The 21,304-nt window shown below is 41.9% G+C and overlaps 1 protein-coding gene and 1 long non-coding RNA gene across 3 annotated transcripts; one reads left to right on the top strand and one right to left on the bottom strand.

Annotated features, from left to right (window-relative positions):
- The first annotated feature begins 2,095 nt into the window (after positions 1–2,095).
- Positions 2,096–3,440, top strand: LOC139411943 (uncharacterized). Of its 2 annotated transcripts, XR_011634649.1 has the most exons (4): positions 2,096–2,154; positions 2,430–2,497; positions 2,947–3,067; positions 3,207–3,440. It is a non-coding gene; the product is annotated as an uncharacterized lncRNA (long non-coding RNA). The 2 variants fall into 2 exon arrangements; XR_011634648.1 differs by lacking the exon at positions 2,096–2,154 and having other exon boundaries at positions 2,360–2,497.
- Positions 3,441–3,444: 4 nt separating this feature from the next.
- LOC139411942 (Rieske domain-containing protein-like) lies at positions 3,445–20,669 on the bottom strand. Its single transcript, XM_071158707.1, has 4 exons — positions 20,518–20,669; positions 8,701–8,916; positions 4,385–4,419; positions 3,445–4,098 (listed from the first exon to the last, which is right to left on the bottom strand). The coding sequence occupies exons 2-4, from the start codon at positions 8,885–8,887 to the stop codon at positions 3,787–3,789; spliced, it is 534 nt and encodes a 177-aa protein (XP_071014808.1). The 5' UTR covers positions 8,888–8,916; positions 20,518–20,669; the 3' UTR covers positions 3,445–3,786.
- Between the last annotated feature and the right edge of the window lie 635 nt (positions 20,670–21,304).

The following is a 21,304-nucleotide window of genomic DNA, read 5'->3' as shown; positions in this document are numbered from 1 at the left end:
TAAAATGGTGAATAGCATCATTAGGTATAATGTGAGCTTTCTGTGTTCTATCAACATGAACCTAGAATGCACACTGAGTTCCCGAATCTCTTGGTCAACTGTAAAGTCAAACTATTATGCTTAGCATATTATTTTCTCAGTTGGACTGTAGGGGTGGCAGGTAGCCTAGCGTTTAAGAGCATTGGGCCAGTAACCAGGTTACTGTTTCGAATCCCTGAGCAGTTCTGCCATTGAGCATGGCAGTTAACCCCCAACAATTACACCCTGGAAGCTGTGAACGTTGATTAAGGCTAGATAACCCCCCCCTCAATGATTTACAACCAGATTTAGACAAATACAATGGACATCTGTTGCCCTAAGAGTTGTGCAAAGTTGGTAGAATATTATTCAAAATGATTCACAGCTGTAATGGATGCCAAAGGTGATTTCACCAATGCTGAGGTGGGAAGACACACGCAATCAAGAAATTATATATATTTTTATTTCACTGTGAAAATGTGGATAAGGTTGTGTAGATCTGTAGAATAAAAAATAAATAAATAAAATAATGTAGCAAAATGTGAGGACTGTACACTGAATAGAAATACACAAATGGAGAAGGCTACAGTACGACAGAGTACTGTACTCATTTCAACAGTAAGATCGCTCCCTGGTGCATTGCTCGTGTCATGACACCTAATTCACCATCTAAACTTCACTTACTCACTCAAAGAAAACTGCCTGACAAAAGTAATACATTTCTTCAAAACTTAACTTCCTCTAAATCCTTTCTCGGTAACCTCTATTTAGTACTACTGGCCTCTAGTCCCTCGTCACACACCAGTTGCTATCACACATTCAGCCTCTGTCTAAAAGACGAGCACAGGAGAGATGTGTGAACTATATTCTGGGCAATTCTATGACATTTGCTGCCCTTCCTGAGCAAGTGAGATATACTGAGGTGTTCCCTCAAAGAACTGAAAAACATCAAATCCTTGTATGAAGAGGAAAATAGCCTCTGTCATTATGTTTTACATGATGGTGAGCCTGCCATGTAGACAATATGGTACCTTATCTTGTCATCTTTTGAATTGTGTGTTGTATTATCAGTCCAATGATAAGTATTATAGACATCGTTTTAGTGTTTAAAACACTACAGTAGAAGTTGGGGTTGGACTGGACACTCCTAAGGTTCTCTCATGTTGGTTTGTAAGGGATCAGGGAAAGGAAGAGGTGGAAAGAGGCAGCCACACTGCAATAGCATTTCTTTAAACAGCTCACACTAACATTCCAGGTTAACGATGTAGCTACAAGTTAAGGCACAAGAATATATAGGCTCAACTTTAAGTATTGATCTTTGAGGCAATATTGAAAGTGATCTGGTCAAAAGTCTCTGTGCAACAACCTCGTTTAACAGAACAGTGAAGGTAGTGCACAACACAAAAAAAACGGGTGTGAGATTCAGTGTTGTAGTCTTAAAACCGCTTTTGATAGTCTCTGTCTTGTCTCGGGATCGGACACCGATCTACTCCGTCTTGACTAAATCTCAAAACAATATGTTCATTGATTTATAATCTGTGATTGCAGACTGCGGATGGCCAGAAGACATTTTGGCAAAATTGGGGTTGGAAAATAACTTTTTGGAATCCAATATTTATTGGTTTGGAATTTGTCTTGGTCTCGACCCTTCCAGTCTTGGTCTAGAATCGTAGTCGAATAAAGTGGTCTAGACCAGGCCTACAACTACACGTCATCCTTTCGTTGGTTAAGGGCAGACTCAACTAGACAAAAGTGAAAATGAATAATGATGGGGCGATTATTTATGTTTATTCAAATTAGTTTTATTACCCAGAACAATTAACACTTTCCTAATGCGCATCTCACCACTTGCATTGTGATTTTTTTCACACAGCCCATAAAATAGAATACAATTTTGTACAACTGATTAGAAGGTGTTTTTTCATACTCAGTTCTGTATGGATCTCGTGTACAATTTTGACAGATTGAAATTTGAGGTGAAGTGCTTTACGGGAAAATGGGACAATTCTTTCTCACTACAAAACTTTTCTCATCCCTTTATTGAGATACGTTTTCTGAGTCACATTTTGCGCTGGCTCCACAGTGTCCTAATCTAAGCAGGAAGCCTGTCCGACCCCAGTGCAGCTGTAAACAAGAGTAAGGTTGGAATCTATTCTGGCTATCGTTTCGCCAACTCTCTCAATTTCAGTCATAAATATTTACAATCTGTTGGATTACTCTATTCATAACGCTGCGGCTTTCTAAATAGCAACATGGCTCAGGAATTCGTTACGGCCAGAATTAAAGGGGACAAAGTAGTCGTGTTTCTAAAACCGTCATGCCCATATTGCGTAATGGCAAAATATGTTTAGTCAAAGTATGGATTTAATTGTCAAAGTATGGATTCAAATCTGGACACTTGGAATTCATAGACATCACTGGACGAGATGACATGAATGAAATCCAGGATTACCTAAATAAAATGACAGGTGAACGAACAGTGAGTGAATGCATTTTTGTTTCGCTTTGTTATCCAGCCATTTCTAGACTTTTACTAGCCTGTTTTTTAACTCTTGTGCCAACCGACTGATACCGCACAAACTGGACGAATCCAAAACACTGTGCTAGTCTGCATAATCTGCCAGGTGAGTTGTAGTGGTGCATCCGTAGTGGTGCATGCCTCCCATTGAAATGAATGGGAATCCACCGGAAAGCATACAGTTCGACACAACCGTGTGCACAAACCTTAAATCCATTCATTTCAGTGGGCTACTGTAGCCCCCCACTGATTTCCCATTGAATTGTCAGCAAAGCAGTACATTAGGGAAATTAAAACAATCTGATACTTTGCAATGTTGATACCATCATGATCAAATTCCTACATTAATTGAAAAATATATTAATCCTTATAATCCATATGAATGTGTGTGTGTGTGTGTGTGTGTGAAGGTGCCACGGGTGTTCGTCGGTAAGGAGTGTGTTGGTGGGGGCAGTGACGTTAAAGCGCTGGATAAGAGTGGGAAACTGGAGGGAATGCTTAAGTCAATCGGATCGCTGCAATGATCTTCAGGTACTGCGATGAACAACATTTCACACTATTCTGTGCAAGGCTTCTTCTTGATACTGTGACTGTGTAGGGTATCAGTGCTAGCTCACCTGTTTTTCCACACAACCTCTCATCTCTCTGTCCTTCTCTGTTTTGGCCACAGACAGCTGTGAATATCTGCACCACCTGGAAAACCCCTTACCTTCGTTCTGTCTGCTGAACTGAGACCAAACATTGTGTGTCATCTATAGCTCTGATGTTAGTCACCCGTCTATCTTCATGACTGTAGGCCTGTCTCGGTTCCTCCAGTAATATTCCTCCAGTGATGTTTACATCCAAACATCTTTAAATCACTTAACCACTATCTTTTGTATAAAATAAAAGACACAAATGTTAACTAGTTCTGCTTTCGTTCTTTAAGACGTTTTCTGTATAGACGCAGACATTACAAGTCAAACAAAACTGAAGAAATAGAGGAAGACTGCACCTGTAGAAAAACAGAAAATCTTTAAACACATATTTAAGTGTGTACAAGTTTGAAAACTTGGAAAAGATTGAGATTGAGCTCAGTTAGTGCACTGGAGGATGCGAAAGGATAACCCAGAGATTACACTTTGAGCTGCTGATAGGGAAGTACTTAGTCAGTCTTGTACCTGCACCGCCCGTTTACTATTCCACGGTGCTAACGAAAGACACATTTAGTATCTCTAGGGGTTTTCTCCCAACCAAAATGGCCCAAATCCTTACACTTTCCTGCTCGTCACCTTCTCGAGTAATTTCTTTGTCTTGGGCTGGGCCTTATTTATAGTGGCCCTGTATCTCTCTGTCTGGTAGAAGTCAGAGTCAATGGTTTCCGGTGAGTCATTAAATGTGACATACACATCCCTGTTGACCTCTGTGACCTGGTGAACCCTCTGTTTGACCCCTTTGGAGCGCCAGGTGGGTTTAGGGGGTGTAGCCGAGGGGTTCACCGCCTGGTACAGCCCCTCGCCTTCCGCCAGCGTGATCTTGTACTTGTGCCACGGACACACAATGCACATCCGCCCATCAAACTCCTGGGCACATCAAAGAAACAAACAGAAAAACACAAAAGATTGTTTAGCTATGAGAATGAGCTGTAGGAATGAGAGAGTGGGGCTCTTTTCAACTGTCTGTCCTAGCTCCCTTTTCAAAATGCAATGGAGAAGATCCCTCCCGTCTGACACTTTCCTCCACTGCGTTTTGATGAGGCAAGGAATATAGGAGACAATGGAGAAAGAGCCTGGGATTCCTGGTAAAGCACAGGATTCATGAGGACAGTGTGGAACAAGTAGTAGGTCAAAGAGAAATCAGACGACTGACCTCGATATCTCCCTCCTGCAGTGGTCCACCGGTATCTGGCAAGATAAGACAGTACAACACCACTGGAATTCAGTGTCAGGGATAGATAGTATAGCCTATTCATAACATCTAACATCTAACAACCTACATCACTATACTGAGAGCATGTCTGTTTCTAAAAGGACGTATTTGGGTGTTTTAGGAGCTTGTTCGTGTCTTTTGCATGCCCTGATACCACACAAAGAGCAATGAAGTGAATAGCGGTTGAGGTAAGTTCCTCAAAAACAAGCCAAATGACAAAAAATAAAATGTCTTGACCCTTCTTTCTACAATATTCTATTTACATTTTAAAAAATGATTTAATTCAGACATTTTTATATCACAATAAATAATAATTTAAAAAAAGGTTAAATTACAACACACTTTTATAGGGTTAGGGTTCCCACACGGCCATATTTTCTTGTTATTTTCTTGTTTACGGAGAACAGAGTCGACTACCTAAACTAATTAGCTATCGCCGAACACCTGTGTGTAGGCTAAATGGAAGACGGACACCACAAACATGTTGTCACAGGAAAATACTGTTGGCTGCAAATGTTAAAACTGTATATTTTGCATTTGTGAAATAATTTTTTTGTGATATGAAAGTAGAGGATTTTATGTTTCTAGAACCGTACCGCACCGCAATTGAGAATCGATTCATGTTTAAATGGAGTATCTGGCTGTTTTGGCTACCAGAGCCAATTCACCTCTAAACAGAACATGTAAGGTCCTTGGACTATAGTAAGGTCAGGCTCCCTTCCTCCGTTATTGGGTGAATCCTAATAATGACTTTATTGTGCTGCTTTTAAAGGTCAACTGATATACTGTCCATCGTAAAACATGGGGAATGTTGGTTTGGAGGAGTGGAATTTTCTAGCCCCAATCTATTCCTTTTCCCAACCAGGGGTGTAGTACTGCCGGAGTGCAGAGGAGCGGTGCTCCCTCACTTTTTTCAATATGAGAATACACACAGCTGGTAAAACTATTTCTGGAAAATGTATTCGGATAAATTATAAATAAATTCTCTTTAATTACCACTAAAATGAAAAACAATAGAATGACAAACCAAATAAATATGTATAGCAGCCTAGAGGTACATGGTGGTTTCTTCCTTGTCTTCTCTGGCGGTGGTAAGAATGATGAAGAACTATAAGCTACATGTGTGTGTAACCGATGTGAAATGGCTAGCTAGTTAGCAGGGTGCGTGCTAATAGCGTTTCAATCAGTGACGTCACTCGCTCTGAGACCTTGAAGTAGTTGTTCCCCTTGCTCTGCAACGGCTGTGGCTTTTGTGGAGCGATGGGTAACGATGCTTCGTGGGAGGCAGTTGTTGATGTGTGCAGAGGATCCCTGGTTCGAGCCCAGGTAGGGGCGAGGAGAGGGACGGAAGCTATACTGTTACATGTGCACTGCAGAGGCCCATTGGAGGCTTGACCACTTTGGCCAATCAGAACGGCCAAAGTGGGCGACACCTTCCTGCCGAGGACACCCAAACCAGAGGGGTCACCATAAAGCCTGACCCTCTCAAGAAGTTGCTCGGGATATTTAGCCTGCATGGGCTATTGGTTGAGACGAGGGTTGCACATTTGAGGGAAAATTCAGAGGTGGGAATTAATATTAATACCATTTAAATGTAGATGTTGTTTGCATTGGATATATTTACCATATCATATGGAGACAGAAACATAAACCTTTTACCTTATCATAAGTAGACAATTGCAAATGATTAAATCCTTCCAATAGAAATGGAAAAAAACCCACTGTAGTTATGAATTGAACTTTAATTAAATGAATTGACTCTTCACATGGGATGATTTCACTGAACAACAAAAGAAAGGGAATATTGAATGATCCCCAATGATCCATCGCATCTCCAAAAAACATTTTCAACATACATCTGTAAAATTATGAAACTAAAGCTTTGGTTGTCTTCCTCTCAGGCTTCCATGTCTTCTCCCTGGACCTCCTCAATGTCCACCTCTTGAACATCAGACTCTGATGCCTCATCTTCACTGTCACTTTCCAATCTTGTTGAGGATGGCTCATTGTCAGGCTCAAAAAGACTCAAATTTGCCTGGATGGCAAACCTTCAAACCTTGTATTGGTCAGCCTGTTGCGTGCTTTGGTGTGTGTGTTCCCAAACAAGGACCAGTTGCGCTCTGAGGCGGCTGATGTTGGTGGGATTTGGAGGATGATGGAGGCAACGGGAAAGAGCCTCAGATCCACAAAGTCCCCTCCACCAGGTGGCTGATGAGATATGTTGGCACGACTGCAAGATTGCATCTCCATCCCAAAGCTCTTGCTTGGAAGTGTACTTCGCCAGACTGTCAAGAACCTTGCCCTCATCCAGGCCAAGGTGGCGAGACACGGTAGTGATGACACCATAGGCCTTGTTGATCTCTGCACCAGACAGGATGCTCTTGCCAGCATACTTGGGGTCCAACATGTACGCTGTGGCGTGTATGGGCTTCAAGCAGAAGTCTCCACACTTTTTGATGTATTTCAGAACTGCAGTTTCCTCTGCTTGGAGCAACAGTGAAGTGGGCAGGGCAATATGGATTTCTTCTCTTACATCTGCAAGCAGAGTCTGAACATCAGACAGGATGGCATTGTCTCCCTCAATCCTTGCAATGGCTACTGCTATAGGTCTCAGGAGTTTCAGGCTGCTTACCACGCTCTCCAAAAATACATCATCCAGGAGGATCCTCTTGATGGGGCTGTCCATATCGCCAGACTGTGATTGGCCATTTCTTGGAGAGACTCCTTCCCCTCCAGGAGACCCACCCCAACTTGTGTTGCTGGGCTTCTTCAATGTGGTGCTATTATTCTTCTCACTTTGTTTGCAGCTATAACTTGATGACCCACATACCTAATAATTTCCTTGGTTCTCTTGTATCCATTGTTTTCAGTGCCATGATGTCCTTGAGGAGCAGATTCAATGCATGAGCAGCACAGCCAATGGGTGTGATGTGAGGGTAGGACTCCTCCACTTTAGACCAAGCAGCCTTCATGTTCGCAGCATTGTCTGTCACCAGTGCAAATACCTTCTGTGGTCCAAGGTCATTGATGACTGCCTTCAGCTCATCTGCAATGTAGAGACCGGTGTGTCTATTGTCCCATGCGCCTGTGCTCTTGTAGAATACTGATTGAGGGGTGGAGATGATGTAGTTAATTATTCCTTGCCCACGAATATTCGACCACCCATGAGAGATGATTGCAATACAGTCTGCTTTCGCTATGATTCGCTTGACTTTCACTTGAACTCTGCATCCAGCAAATGAGTAGATAAAGCATGTCTGGTTGGAGGGGTGTATGCTGGGAAAAGAACATTCAGAAATCTCTTCCAATACACATTGCCTGTGAGCATCGGAGGTGAACCAGTGGCATACACAGCTCGAGCAAGACATTCATCAGCATTTCTCTGACTACGTTCCTCCATTGATAAAAAAAAAACTTCTGATTCCAGGAGGACCACGAGCTGTTGTTATCGATAAGGTGTGTTCATTTTCACCTCAAATAGAAGTAGAGGGACTTTTGTCAGAGGTTGCCTGTTGTGAGCGCTGAGGGAACTTTATGCAGAAGTTAGAGCAAAGCTGAATCAATGTCTTGCATAGGTCACATAATGATTGCATAAGAAAACTTAATATACAGTAATACCATAGCATAGTAGGCCTATAACGTTACTGTTACACCTAAAACACCTCATTTCGAACTATATTTTAGGATGGATAGCTGAAGAGTCAAATTTTTTTCCTCATGTGCCAAAACTCAACAGAACGCACCACTTGGCAAGATGTATGTTTGTATTATAACAAAATGGAAGAAAGGCTATTAGTTTGTTAACACCATCTGCTCTAGTTCGCTCATGAAACAGTAATTCAAGGAGATCTAAATGCATATTACCATGAAACTAATTGAGAACAACCAAATGATTGGCACGGAGATGCAGTTTGGATGTTTCACTAGTAAAATATGAAGAATTATCATTCACCATTGACAGTGATGATGGCCTATTTTGAAATGAGGTAGCCTATGCCTAACTTGGTATATAAATATAAATATAACATTTTCTTTAGACAACATGTATGGGCATAGGCAGTTGTTGCAATTGGAGGATGCATTTTATGCATATTCTATAATCATAGGCTATTCAATTGGCTACATCTGTTGGTACAAACTTTGACTTAGGAAACTACGAAATCATGAAAAAAAAAATTGTCACTCTCTCACCCAGAAAATAAATACACAACTATCCCCAACATCCATTTTGCACACACCCATGACCCGATCCTTACGGTAGCAGCGCATGTCCATGGCGTGGAGCTTGCCCTGGTGGCACAGAACCAGCACATCCCTCCCGCCCACCAGCTTGGTGACACGCTTGGCCTGGACAACGTCTTCTTTCCTCCCGATGAAGTGGGAGGATGGAGGTGGCGATGAAGAGGAGGATGTAGGGGATGTCTGCTCTTCCTCAGAGAACATATTGACAACTTCCAAATGTAGATGCACTCCTGGGAGAGAGAGATAAACATTTAGTAGTTTGTGTGTGTGTATGTTTTAACATCAACCTGAACTAGGTTTAAACTAAAGGGGCAGCAGGTAGCCTAGTGGTTAGGGCGTTGGACTAGTAACCAAAAGGCAAGATCGACAAGATCGAATCCCTGAGCTGACAAGGTAAAAATCTGTCATTCTGTCCCTGATCAAGGCAGTTAACCCACTGTTCCTAGGCCATCATTGAAAATAAGAATTGGTTCTTAATTAACTGACTTGCCTAGTGAAATAAAGATTTCAAAAAATAAAGATCACTGTAATCTCACATTTTTTAAGCACAAGCATGCATCTAATCTCTCATAAACAGATTCACATATAAATGGCTAAAGTACAATTTTCCCGAGAATTTTACGTATGGGTAACCGAGATTAGCATTCATGAAGCACTCTGGCAGGCTCCACAATTTGTGTTGCATGTTAAGCCTTGTTCACGTTACCCATAAGCACATTATGTTCTGGCGGATGTAATGCATTTCAATGACCATGTCAATGCCCCCTTGCGGTTGAAGGCTCCAGATCTCCGAGAGAGACAGACTCTCCTCCATCTTGCATTACAAACACTACACTCAGGTTTGCCAGGGCAAGCTAAAACAATATAGCCCAATGGCTTCTCAAAACAGTCCACAAGGCTTGAAAACTAGCCCAAAACCCTTTTTTTGTAGCAAGAGAACAGTTGGCACATTTAAACCAATAAACCCTTTTTCCACAAAGTTATTGAGCGAATTAAGAAGGAATATCAGGCGTACATATTTGCATATGTTATGATCTTGTGACGACTATCTGAATTCCTGGAAAGAGTATGATCTTTTATCTCAGCATGTAGACTTATCAAAACAAACTGTGTAACCTAGCATTTATAGCGGCTAATGTTATATAAGTATTCATACACATAGCTCATAAACAAAGACATTCCGTCGTAAGAACACATACACCCAGCCACAAGACTGACCCCCTCTATTGGTCGGATGCTCAGGATAAGGCTCTGCTGTGCACCAATGGGGCTTCTGCTCTGGCTAGAGCAAGGCCCGCCTCCAACCCTCCGACCAGTCAAGAAGACCGAAACGACAAGACTCCACCTACTTTATTCTATGTATAAAAATGAATGTAACCGTTGTATAGGCCTCTTTTTCACCTGGCTCCTTGCCGAGTTATGTGAACTAGGTCCGTGCACGTAAAACTGCGGGACAAGATATCTCTGACTCATTAAAACTGTCTTTTGTTACAACTGAAATCCACTCTGTCCAGCGTCCGTGATTTGGTCTCAACTCTCCAGTATTTGAACACTAACAAAACTTGGTAGCAGAGGATGGTTATTCTTGAATTCGATCTATTATAAGTTAGTGTGAGAGGACGAGACTGATCACGGCTAAAAAATCAGACGGAAGAGTGACTTCCCCAGCCATTCATCTTGCCTCAGGAAATCTGATCGGAGCGCTCTATATAAGGTGAGCAGAGCCCGTTATATCGAAATCTGCATATTGTATTATAGCCTAAACCAAATTTTGATCAGAAAGTACTGGGCGTGAGTATGAATCGGTGCCCAAATTTTTTACATAAGAACCTAAGACATTGATTAAAGATATCTTGTTTTGTAAAAAAAAAATATATATATATATATATATATATATATATATATATATATATATATATATTCTTATTAATGGGCCTATACTCAGTTATTTTAATAGGAATGTGTGAATTGTGATTGATCAATGTGTTAAATTCCTCCAGGGACCCTATTTGTTCTGAAATCTGCATAGAAAACTGTCCTAATTATATATGTATTGGGTTGTGTATAGAGGTGACATTAAATAGTGGCTGTGTTTTAACACGTAAAGGACACAATTATGGATGTTGGAAATTCAATGAGAATTTCATACGAATGAATGAATTATAGATGAACCGAATCTGCAAGTAAAAATGTCCTATTTTGATACGTTCTGTACTATCGAATAAGGTCTTGTGGAGGTGTGGTTATAGTTGAATTATAGATGAACCGAATCTGCAAGTAAAAATGTCCTATTTTGATACGTTCTGTACTATCGAATAAGGTCTTGTGGAGGTGTGGTTATAGTTGAATGATAGATGAACCGAATCTGCAAGTAAAAATGTCCTATTTTGATACGTTCTGTACTATCGAATAAGGTCTTGTGGAGGTGTGGTTATAGATGAACCGGATCTGCAAGTAAAATCTCCTGTTGATACATATAACATCGAATAGGTCTTGTGGAGGTGTGGTTGGATTGAATGAATCTGCATGAAAAATGCCCTATTAAAAAAGCTGTGTATTATTTAATAGGTTTTGTAAGAGGTGTAGTCGAGTAGATACAGGATATGTAAGTTTGGCGTTCCACAAGACAGAGATCGGGAATGAGGTGGCTATTGCACATCAAACAATAAACATAATATGAACCAGAGTTGACATTCCATGATTTGGAGATGGGGGAAATTAAATTGAAAGAAACGTTTGTCGCGGAGTAGGTTGGGATACGTAACTGGGCTATTAGGCACACGTGCTGATAGACAAAGCCACCTTAGTATCGAATGGCCGTGCAACTTTGATTGACAGCAGCCGGGCTGGAATACTGATTTTCGTTTTTTTCATTCCTGTTGATATTGCCTAAAGTTTAAAATTATTCTGACAATTGCTATAGAATCGCTGGAATTTACTGATATAAGTTCATAAAGGAACTTACTGAATTGTTTCTAGAAAGTATTTAAATAAGCCGCCGAGCTTAGTACAGACTTTGTTTGACAGACGCTAAAAGCTACACACTGATTTTGGGGTTTTTCTATTCTATCCATATTTCCTAAAGATATAGAATTATTCTGACAATTGCTATAGAATCGCTCGAATTTACTGATATAAGTTCATAAAGGAATTTACTGAATTGTTTACAGAAAGTATTTAAATAATTCACTGAACAACTCTTAGTTGTCTAGAAATTCTATCTATATTTCCTAAAGAGCTAGAATTACTCTGAAAATTGTTATAGAACCGCATATATTCACTGATATATTGTTCCAAAAGGAAATCGCCGAATCATTTTTAGAAAATACCTAAACGAATCGCTGAACAAATTCAAATAAAATACCGGAGAAACAGACACGTGGCGGGCGTCACATACTGATAACCCCCTTTGTATGCGAGGGTGGGGGTAGAAGAGATAAGCCATTGCCAGTACAGCAGTACATCTAAGCATACAACGATAGAAATAAACACCACATAGTAAGGATTGAATATACCTAAATAACGCATTATACACATTATCATACGAACTAGATAAAATGTCTGCAGCTACCACGCCCAAACTAAAATTCAATGAATATTTAGATCAGAGTATGATTGATAGAGCGGGAGGTAAAGAACAGTATGGGAAAGTGGAGAAAGTGTGGAAAGGATTACGGATAAGATGGACACAAGCAGGTTATTTTAGCGGAGGACCACCTACAGGGGGGAAACTCCAAGATATGCAGACAGAATTAGAGGACGCAGTAGAGCATGCAAAAGCGAGTGAGGCGGAGAGAAACAAGATACACAGGTTAAAAAAAGTAGGTACAAGAGAGAGAGAGAGAGCGGAGGGGGAGCTCAAGATAGGTACATGGGCCATACAGGAGAGTAGGAGGGTACTACCAAAAAACACACCAGACATGATGTGCGTGGCTATTGTGGCGTCGGGGGATGTTAAAGCTCCGCCTGAGAACTTGCCCACGGCTCCCCCTGTGGCCGTTTCTCCCTCACTATATCCACAATTGACAATGGAGGCAGTTCAGCCCCCGCCATACTCAAAGGGACAAAATCACCGGAGCCCGTCACACAACCCATTCCTGCCCAGGGCACCTCCCACAATACAGGCTCCAGTTCTGAGAATAGACCAAGGGGAGTTAAAAGGGGAAATTACCCTGGGGATAACGGCTGGCCATATGGTATGTGAACAGTTCGAAACTGGGATTCCAGGAGCAGGAGACCTCCCCCAGGAACGGAGGCCGCAATGCTCCTCTGTGAACTCTCTCACCTCCGAAACCAGAGGACACCTACAAACAAGATTAGATTCAAACCACTTCTATCAGACGGATAGGGAGGACTGTCATCAGAACATGGATATCGAAAATGAAGAAGAAATTGACATGGTGCTCACCCCAGCTCCGATGGGAGCTCCAAACGTGACTAAGATGCAGGAGCTGCTGAAATCATCAATAGCTCGAGCTAAGGAACTCAGGGAGCTAATAGCTAACCAAGATAACAACAGAGAGGGAGCCTACCGTGTGGAAGGCATAATGAGAGGAACAGTAACCAAAGTTACCGAATCAATGGGGTCCGAAACACTCCGTCGGTCCTCCAGAATTGCTGATAGAAGAGAGCGAGAGCAGGAGATGGCAGGACAGTACCCCCTGCGACCGACACCAGGTGATGCACACACTGTGGAGTACCAGCCCTGGAAAATGACTGATTTAACAACACTGATGGGACAGATGCCTAGCCTACATGGAGGAGCTTCAGCGTGGCTACATGTGGAAGGAAATGGTTCAACTGCAGACACTTACGTCAGGCCTGCAACTCTGCCTGAAGGAAGGAGAAAAACTAAGAAACAGATGGTAGGGGACCCAACCATCCCCAATACCCTCCCAACAGCAGGCAGCAGTATATCAGTATATCTGCAACAACAACACTCAGTATGGGCTCGACGGGGTCCCTACACTGGACAACACAGAGGGGGAAACTACCAGTGTTTTAACTGCGGAATTCCCGGTCATTTTGCCAGAGATTGCATGAAACCACTCTCCCCGCAGCAACAGCAATGGAGAGCAAGAGGAAGTGGGGGAAACCCACCTCTGCAACATCAGCAACCAGGACCCACACCCATGCATCAGCAACAGCCAGCATACAACCACCCAGAATCTAGCCACAGGCAGCAGGAGCAGCAAGATTACAACCAACCCTCCCACTTCAACACCTGATCACCCAGTAAGAATGATGAGGATGCCACTCCTGCCGATGACCACACTGTCTGAAGCCCAAGAAGTGTACTGGCTAAAATGCCTACCCACAGGGCCTGCCACCCCTCACATCCAGTTTAAGTTCAACCAACTGAAAGCTCAAATCTACACTCTGCACCCATATAAGACTCCCCAAGCTGAGATCCATTGCACACTCAATGCAACAGAAACTGATGACTGCCTCTACACTGCAGACTGGGACGAAGACATGATGCACCTGACCCCACCTATCAGGTGTTGTACCATTGGGTGTGTCCCAGAGGGGGTGGCAGCACCGGTCATCCTACGATCAAGGAACCTCCATGCACCCCTGGCCTGGACGGCTGAAGCATCAACAGCCATAGCACTCCTGAAAACAGATCTATCAGCGGCAGCAGCTCTGACTGCACCTGACTACAAGAACAAGTTCCATTTGTATGTTTCTGAAAGGGAAGGATTCACCTCATCCGTCCTATTCCAGAAACAAGAGGGGGAGAGAAGGGTCGTGATGTACTACTCTTCAAACTTGACCACATTGAGGTAGGACAGTCAACATGCTCCAGATACGTTGCTGCAGTAGCAAAAGCTATTGAAAAAACAGCTCACCTCGTGATGTCACCCTTCAATCAGCCATCATCCCTCAACCAGCATCGGCCAAATTAGCTGAAATCATCGGATTGACGCAGGTCCTCATCAGAGGAAAAGGAAAGACTGAATATCTATACAGACTCAGCCCATGCCCATGAAGCAGGCCACACTGATGGACCCAGAACTTTTATGAGAAACACATGGCCCCACACACAAAGGCAAACTAAAGACCCTCCAAAAAGGCCTCGCACATCTGGTGGCACCCTCACAAAAAAAATATGACTGACTTATTTTATGACGATGATTTATTTTGTGACGAATGCAATGGTTGTGACAGACACAACCCAAAGAAACCATATCGAACACCAATGGGCTCATACTTAATACCTAATGCATGTTTTCAGGATATTAGTATAGACTACACCGACATGGGCCCCGAAAATTTATCTAAAGGCAAACTCTATCTCCTAGTCATAGTAGATAGGTTCTCCAAATGGGTAGAGGCAATACTAACAAAAGGGGAGGATGCTAGGTCAGTCTTTGAGTGGCTACAAACCAAACTAATACCCAGGTATGGCATCCCAAGACAAATCAAATTTGACAAATGGCTTACATTTAACAAACACCTGAGACAGGTGGAAGAAAGATTTGGCATAACCCACAGATTTGGATCTGTGTACAGGCCCCAATCCCAAAATCTGGTGGAACGTCAAACCAAAAGCAAAAGCTAAGATAGCTAAAGTATGTGCCTCATGGGATAATGACTGGTAGAGTCATGCATGGTCCACCAAGGGAGGGAGGTCATATGCCCGCCCTTGATGTACAACAAATTGTAATGTCTAATTATGTGAAAAAACTGACGGTTCTCTCTGCAGCACTCTCTACCCAGGTTCACAAGGTCCAGGAGGGGGAGCTGCCGGGGGACACGCCACTACTGAAGGTAAAGGTTGGTGACGGGGTGAGGGTTACAGTCCACAAGAGAAAGTGGCTGGAACCCAGGTGGACTGGACCGTACGAAGTGAAGGAGGTTACTTCACACTCAGTCCAGGTCAAAGGTAAATCAGGCACACCTTGGCACCGCCTTACACATTGCACCCCAGCCCCAATTCCTTCTAGAACACTGACTGAAGTCAGAGCTGATTTGAGCGGCCTAAATTCGATTCCAAATGAAGACACTCCTTCCTCAGGTGATGCGGCATCAAACTCCGCCTCCCCTGAGAAGGGAACCTCGCCCAGTTAGAGGGAAATTTCTCCCTCTCTGGGTGAGGCTGGGGATATCTGGTCCCTTATTTGTGATATTCCTACTGATATTTGGAGTAACCCTAGGACTTTCACATGGTTAATTGAACAACTATTTCACCCTGCCACATCACGTACACCAACCCCTACACATGTCCCTAACTCCTTTCCTGATATCACTCCCTCCAATCACTCCCGTCCCAAACGTAGCACTACACCTACAGACCCACCATGCAAACCAGACAAGGTTAGGAGCACCACCTTATGTATACCCACGATTGCAACCGCCACCTTTCTGCTATAGTTTTCACGTCTAATAGACGTGAAGAGAGGGATTTGTTATATAAGTATTCATACACATAGCTCATAAACAAAGACATTCCGTCGTAAGAACACATACACCCAGCCACAAGACTGACCCCCTCTATTGGTCGGATGCTCAGGATAAGGCTCTGCTGTGCACCAATGGGGCTTCTGCTCTGGCTAGAGCAAGGCCCGCCTCCAACCCTCCGACCAGTCAAGAAGACCGAAACGACAAGACTCCACCTACTTTATTCTATGTATAAAAATGAATGTAACCGTTGTATAGGCCTCTTTTTCACCTGGCTCCTTGCTGAGTTATGTGAACTAGGTCCGTGCACGTAAAACTGCGGGACAAGATATCTCTGACTCATTAAAACTGTCTTTTGTTACAACTGAAATCCACTCTGTCCAGCGTCCGTGATTTGGTCTCAACTCTCCAGTATTTGAACACTAACACTAAGAAATGCATTGCCATTAATTGGAAGGTTGATTATCCTGTCAAATGGATGGCAGAACTATCAAGTTATGTATCACTAGATTTAATTTATTACAAGATTAAGGGTAAACTAAGGTCGGGGTGCCTTATATGGAATAACCTACTGTATGACAAAAGACGTCTGTACTGAAAACATTACATTTTTTTTAGTCGAGCAGTCGCAAATAGTAAAAAAAAATAATCATGGCACATAAATTTGATGATTTGCACCTGTCTCAGTGGACTAATCCATTGAAGAGGCTGCAGGGATGTCACGGTCCAAGAATTTGGGGATTGTGGTTTAGATGCAAAACGCATGTCTCTCTCCAGAATGCACTCTATCCCGCTATTTTGTGGGCATTCATTGTTTCAAAACTTAATTGTGTGCCGTCTATCAATTCCCCATTACATACATCACCAGTAGTAGCCTACATTTACCGTTAATTCACATAATTTCTAACCTGCAATGTTTGTTTGGTTATGGTAATTTCTGTTAATGCATTCAATATATTATAGTCATTTACTGTTCATTCTCATTGTTGGGGTAGACATTGCTTTGCAGAACTCTCAACCTATAATACACTTGTGAAAAACAAGGTTTCGTTAATTTCATTACATTTATTGTCTTTTTAAGCTGTTTTGTCGACGTTTACTGACACCGACCATATTCAACTGGTGTTGAGAGTTCGTAAATGCATCAGTTATTCTGCGCTCTGGGACAGGTACTCAGACGAGAGTGCTCTGAAATCGGAGTAGATAGCTAGAACGAATTTACGAACGCACCCGAATGTCCATTGAGAACGCGCAATGACTATACCACTTCGCTAAATTACGGGAATAATCAAGTGAATAAGTATTGGGTAGTTAGTTAGCATAATTGTCAACCAACATAACGTGTAAGGTCATTTATTTGAAAAGTCATTACATTGGTCAGCATTTTCTTAACATTTGTCATAATTAGTTAAAGCAATGAATGTATCCTTTGGCTGCATTTTCTTATCATCTGAAAACGTTGTGAAGCCTAGCCGATTTTCTGAAGAATTGCATTATAGGCCCTAAAAAAAAATTCGCTGAGTCCACTGATTGTATACGTCGGCTTTTGGTGAATGTAGTAGGACATCCCAGAACTTTTGGCATACAAACTATATACTACATTTACGTCACATACTACAGTTAGTATGAGTATTCGAACACAGCTCTGGTATTTCAATAGACCTAGCAAGCTAATCAAATTGATAAGGTTAAATTATTATTATTTTTGCATTGCTGTTTTCAGTTTACACAGGCTTAGTACTTATACGTTTTGTTCTGATAAAATAGCAGTCAGTTAACATGACCTTTATGAATTATGAAGCCTTTGTGCTTTAAAAAAACACATTCAAAAATGTATTTAAAAAGTGACCTTAGCTGATTAATATTATTTCATACAACAAAACGTATAAGATTTCCTAAGCATGCGTTTACCACAGACATTATTATCGGAGTTTATCCCCCCCAAAAAAACAAAATGCCATTAATTTTCCTCAGGCTTTGCCATGGCGGAGTTAGTGCCTATAAATAGACACTATTACTAAATTGAGCACGTTTACGCAAGTCTTATTTTTATCTAACAGGTGGAGCGTATTAGGCTACCTCTCGAGGTATGAAATATGATAGCTGACGTTTACTAACCCCTCTGCAATGAGCGTTGAACTGGTACTAACCAGAGAGGAAGAGAATAGATTTTACTCCACCCAAAATCTGTCCACAAAGTAAGGACTTTTTGAATGGAGGTCAATGGAGTGTCGAATTTGGTCAACAAAACATGTAATAGCTCATTTTGCTACGTCAGGTTTATTACATTGTGTAATGGTTAGTTTTTTACGAATGCACTGATATAGGCCTAAGTGGCAAATTTGGGAAGGATGTTTTTATGTATATTGGAGTTGTGCACGTTCTCATAGAGATACATAGAAGACACATCATGCATATAACCCATTTTAGCATGGACATTGTCACTGAGGGCTTCCATCACTTTAAAATAGTCAACTGGCAATGAAGAAGAACATTTACTACTTTAAAATGGCGTCTTTGCCCATGCTGTCATAGACACTTTAATGGCACACATACAAAGATGAGTCCTATCTCTATTGCCACGTTCATGTGCTAGTCGGAACTAGGAAACTCTGACTTGCTAACTGGTTGTAGTTATACACATGCCAGGGTTTCCATTAGCCAGTAAAATAAAAGCCTATAAATAAAATCAGCAAAAAAAGATATAAAAGCCTATAAATTAAAGTGGTGCCAATTGCCCTGGAGAAGAAGGAAAAAAATCCAATAGTGAAAAAATGCTTCTTAGCCTATTCATTGATGGAAATACAAGAGTGTGTACAGTATATTTGTTATGTATCTGGTCACAGGTGTACAGCATACAGAGACTGACTGGAAAATCTGTCAGACAGTGCAAGAACTGCTTGTGGTGCTTTCAAGACAACTGGGAATTCAGAAAAATTGTGGTCAAATCATGACGTCAGTGATCTTCAGGTTCGAAAGTCGGACCTCTAGAAAGAGGCATGATTTCCCAAATTGGAATTCCTAGTTGGATGACAGTTCAAAGCGATTTTTATCAGTCGGAGCTCGTTTTTTCCCCAGATCCCAGTTGTCTTGAACACACTGAAGTCGGAAGTCGTAGATTTCCCATTTAGTTTTTCCCATTTGTTTTGAATGCGGCATCAAACGGCAACGGAAGGCAGGCTTCATCAACTCGCCCCACACCACTTAGCTGGAGGCAGTATGCGTTTTGAAAACATATAGCCTACTTAATTGTTTGAAACCTGAACGTTTTAATACATATGAGGCACGGCTTACCTTGCTTCAACGTAGCCTATTCTCGATTTCTAACTGGATATTTTCATCTCTGTCACATGAAACCACTCACATGTGCAGTGCCGTTTATGGAACGAACATTCGCGGTAGCCTACTGCTTTGTCCGCATTGTTGCGCTTATAATGTGATTAAATAATAGTTTATGAACATTTTAAGATTGAATTCTGATCTGTTGCATCAGACTCATTGCTTATGTTTTATGTAGCCTACTGGTTGTATGAATTTGGGATCTATCGTCCTACAACGGTCCCAGTCTGTTTGGAATAGGCTATTTCTTTCTCGCCAAGCTGACCAACAGAATAGGATGCCTAAACGTTTATACTATAGTTGATTGACATAGGCTAGTGGTTTTGCTACTTTTTACTATAACATGTTCAAAGTGCACATCAGAATTTGGTAAGATCGTTGGCACATAGTTACATCATTGACATGCATGTTCTGTTAATATTGTAATGAAACAGCAGGGAGCAGGTCTCGAACCCTCGACTTTCTAGCCCGAGGTCCGGCGCGCTATCGACAGAACAATCTTTGTTCTGACTAAGCCGCTGGCGCGCCAATGTTTGGTGTTACATTTAATAGTATCCCAATGGAAACATGTTTTATTATGTTTCATACCGCGCTGTAATTGTATAACCTGAATCAGTCACGTGTTTTTCATATTTCCAAAATGCCATCAATCTAATGGCATTACCACAAATTCCCTGTTCTAGATGAGAACTGTGTTGTTTTTTAAAGTCCGTCATTGTATTGATAATACAACAATTAAAATATTTAAATTACGCGATTGACCACGGCTATGTCCCTTTTCTACACAGTCTCTCTCCTGTCCTCAAATCTATCGTCAAATCTGACCACGACTCCGGTGTGGACTAAAAATTGGTCTACTTTGAATACCTGCTGATGGTAGTGAGCAGGTTGTTGCTGAGTGATGGGATAGGGGGGCGGAGGTGTGTGTGTGTGTGTGTGTGTGTGTGTGTGTGTTGAGAGAGCAGCTATTGGCTGAGTCACGTAAGCGAGAGAGCAGCAAGCACGCATGTCGTGACAACTTTTTTACCAATTGTAGGTAGGCTATTTAGGCTGCCTTTCAAATAAAATACTCACTCTCGTCCACTTACCCTGCCTTATGTCCTTGGGGAATCCCCGCCGGCATATCTGTCGTCGGTCCAAACAAGGGAAGTTTACAACGTAAGCGCCTCAGCCCTCGTTTTAATGGAGTTTGCGAGTGTACAATTATGTTCACTTCGGGGCCTGAAACGCCCCATAATTCAATTCGCGATGATTGTACATCCGCTAAGAAAAGTCAAAACGTAAAACCTCAACGTCTATATGGAGTCAACATACAATTTTGGATGTAAAAACGAATGTAAATAAGTTAGAATGTTTGCTACTAATGAACAAACACGTCTCGTAAAAGTAATGATGTTTTATTTTGCCATTTTAGTTTTTGGAAATTGTAGAAATAAACAATGTTTCCTCCAGAAGTTCCAGCTAGTAATTCATTTGCTAGCTATCATACAGTAGGTGTATAATTATGTAATGACTGAAACAGCAGGGAGCAGGTCTCGAACCCTCGACGTTCGAAGCCCGCGGTCCGGCACGCTATCGACTGTGCCGCAAAGCATGCTCGTGTGGCAGGGTCGTTACACTTATATAGTTAATATAAGTAGACATGCAATCATAATTGACTGTAGCGCATATAAACCAACCACAAGCTACCGGTGGCTGAAAACACAGTCGTTGCGGGATGAACGACTGACAAATTTCCGGGCAAGGGCGGTCCATTTAAAAATCATTCGCCCTTTTTTAAAATGTATTTTTTATTAACAACAAATCAATACAGGAAGTACATGAGGGAGCACAAGTATATATGGATAATATACAATGGACAATTGAGCTAGCGGG

Source organism: Oncorhynchus clarkii, chromosome 6, assembly GCF_045791955.1.
Source record: "Oncorhynchus clarkii lewisi isolate Uvic-CL-2024 chromosome 6, UVic_Ocla_1.0, whole genome shotgun sequence".
NCBI classification, from domain to species: Eukaryota; Metazoa; Chordata; class Actinopteri; order Salmoniformes; family Salmonidae; genus Oncorhynchus; species Oncorhynchus clarkii.
This window is presented reverse-complemented; position numbering and strand designations above follow the sequence as displayed.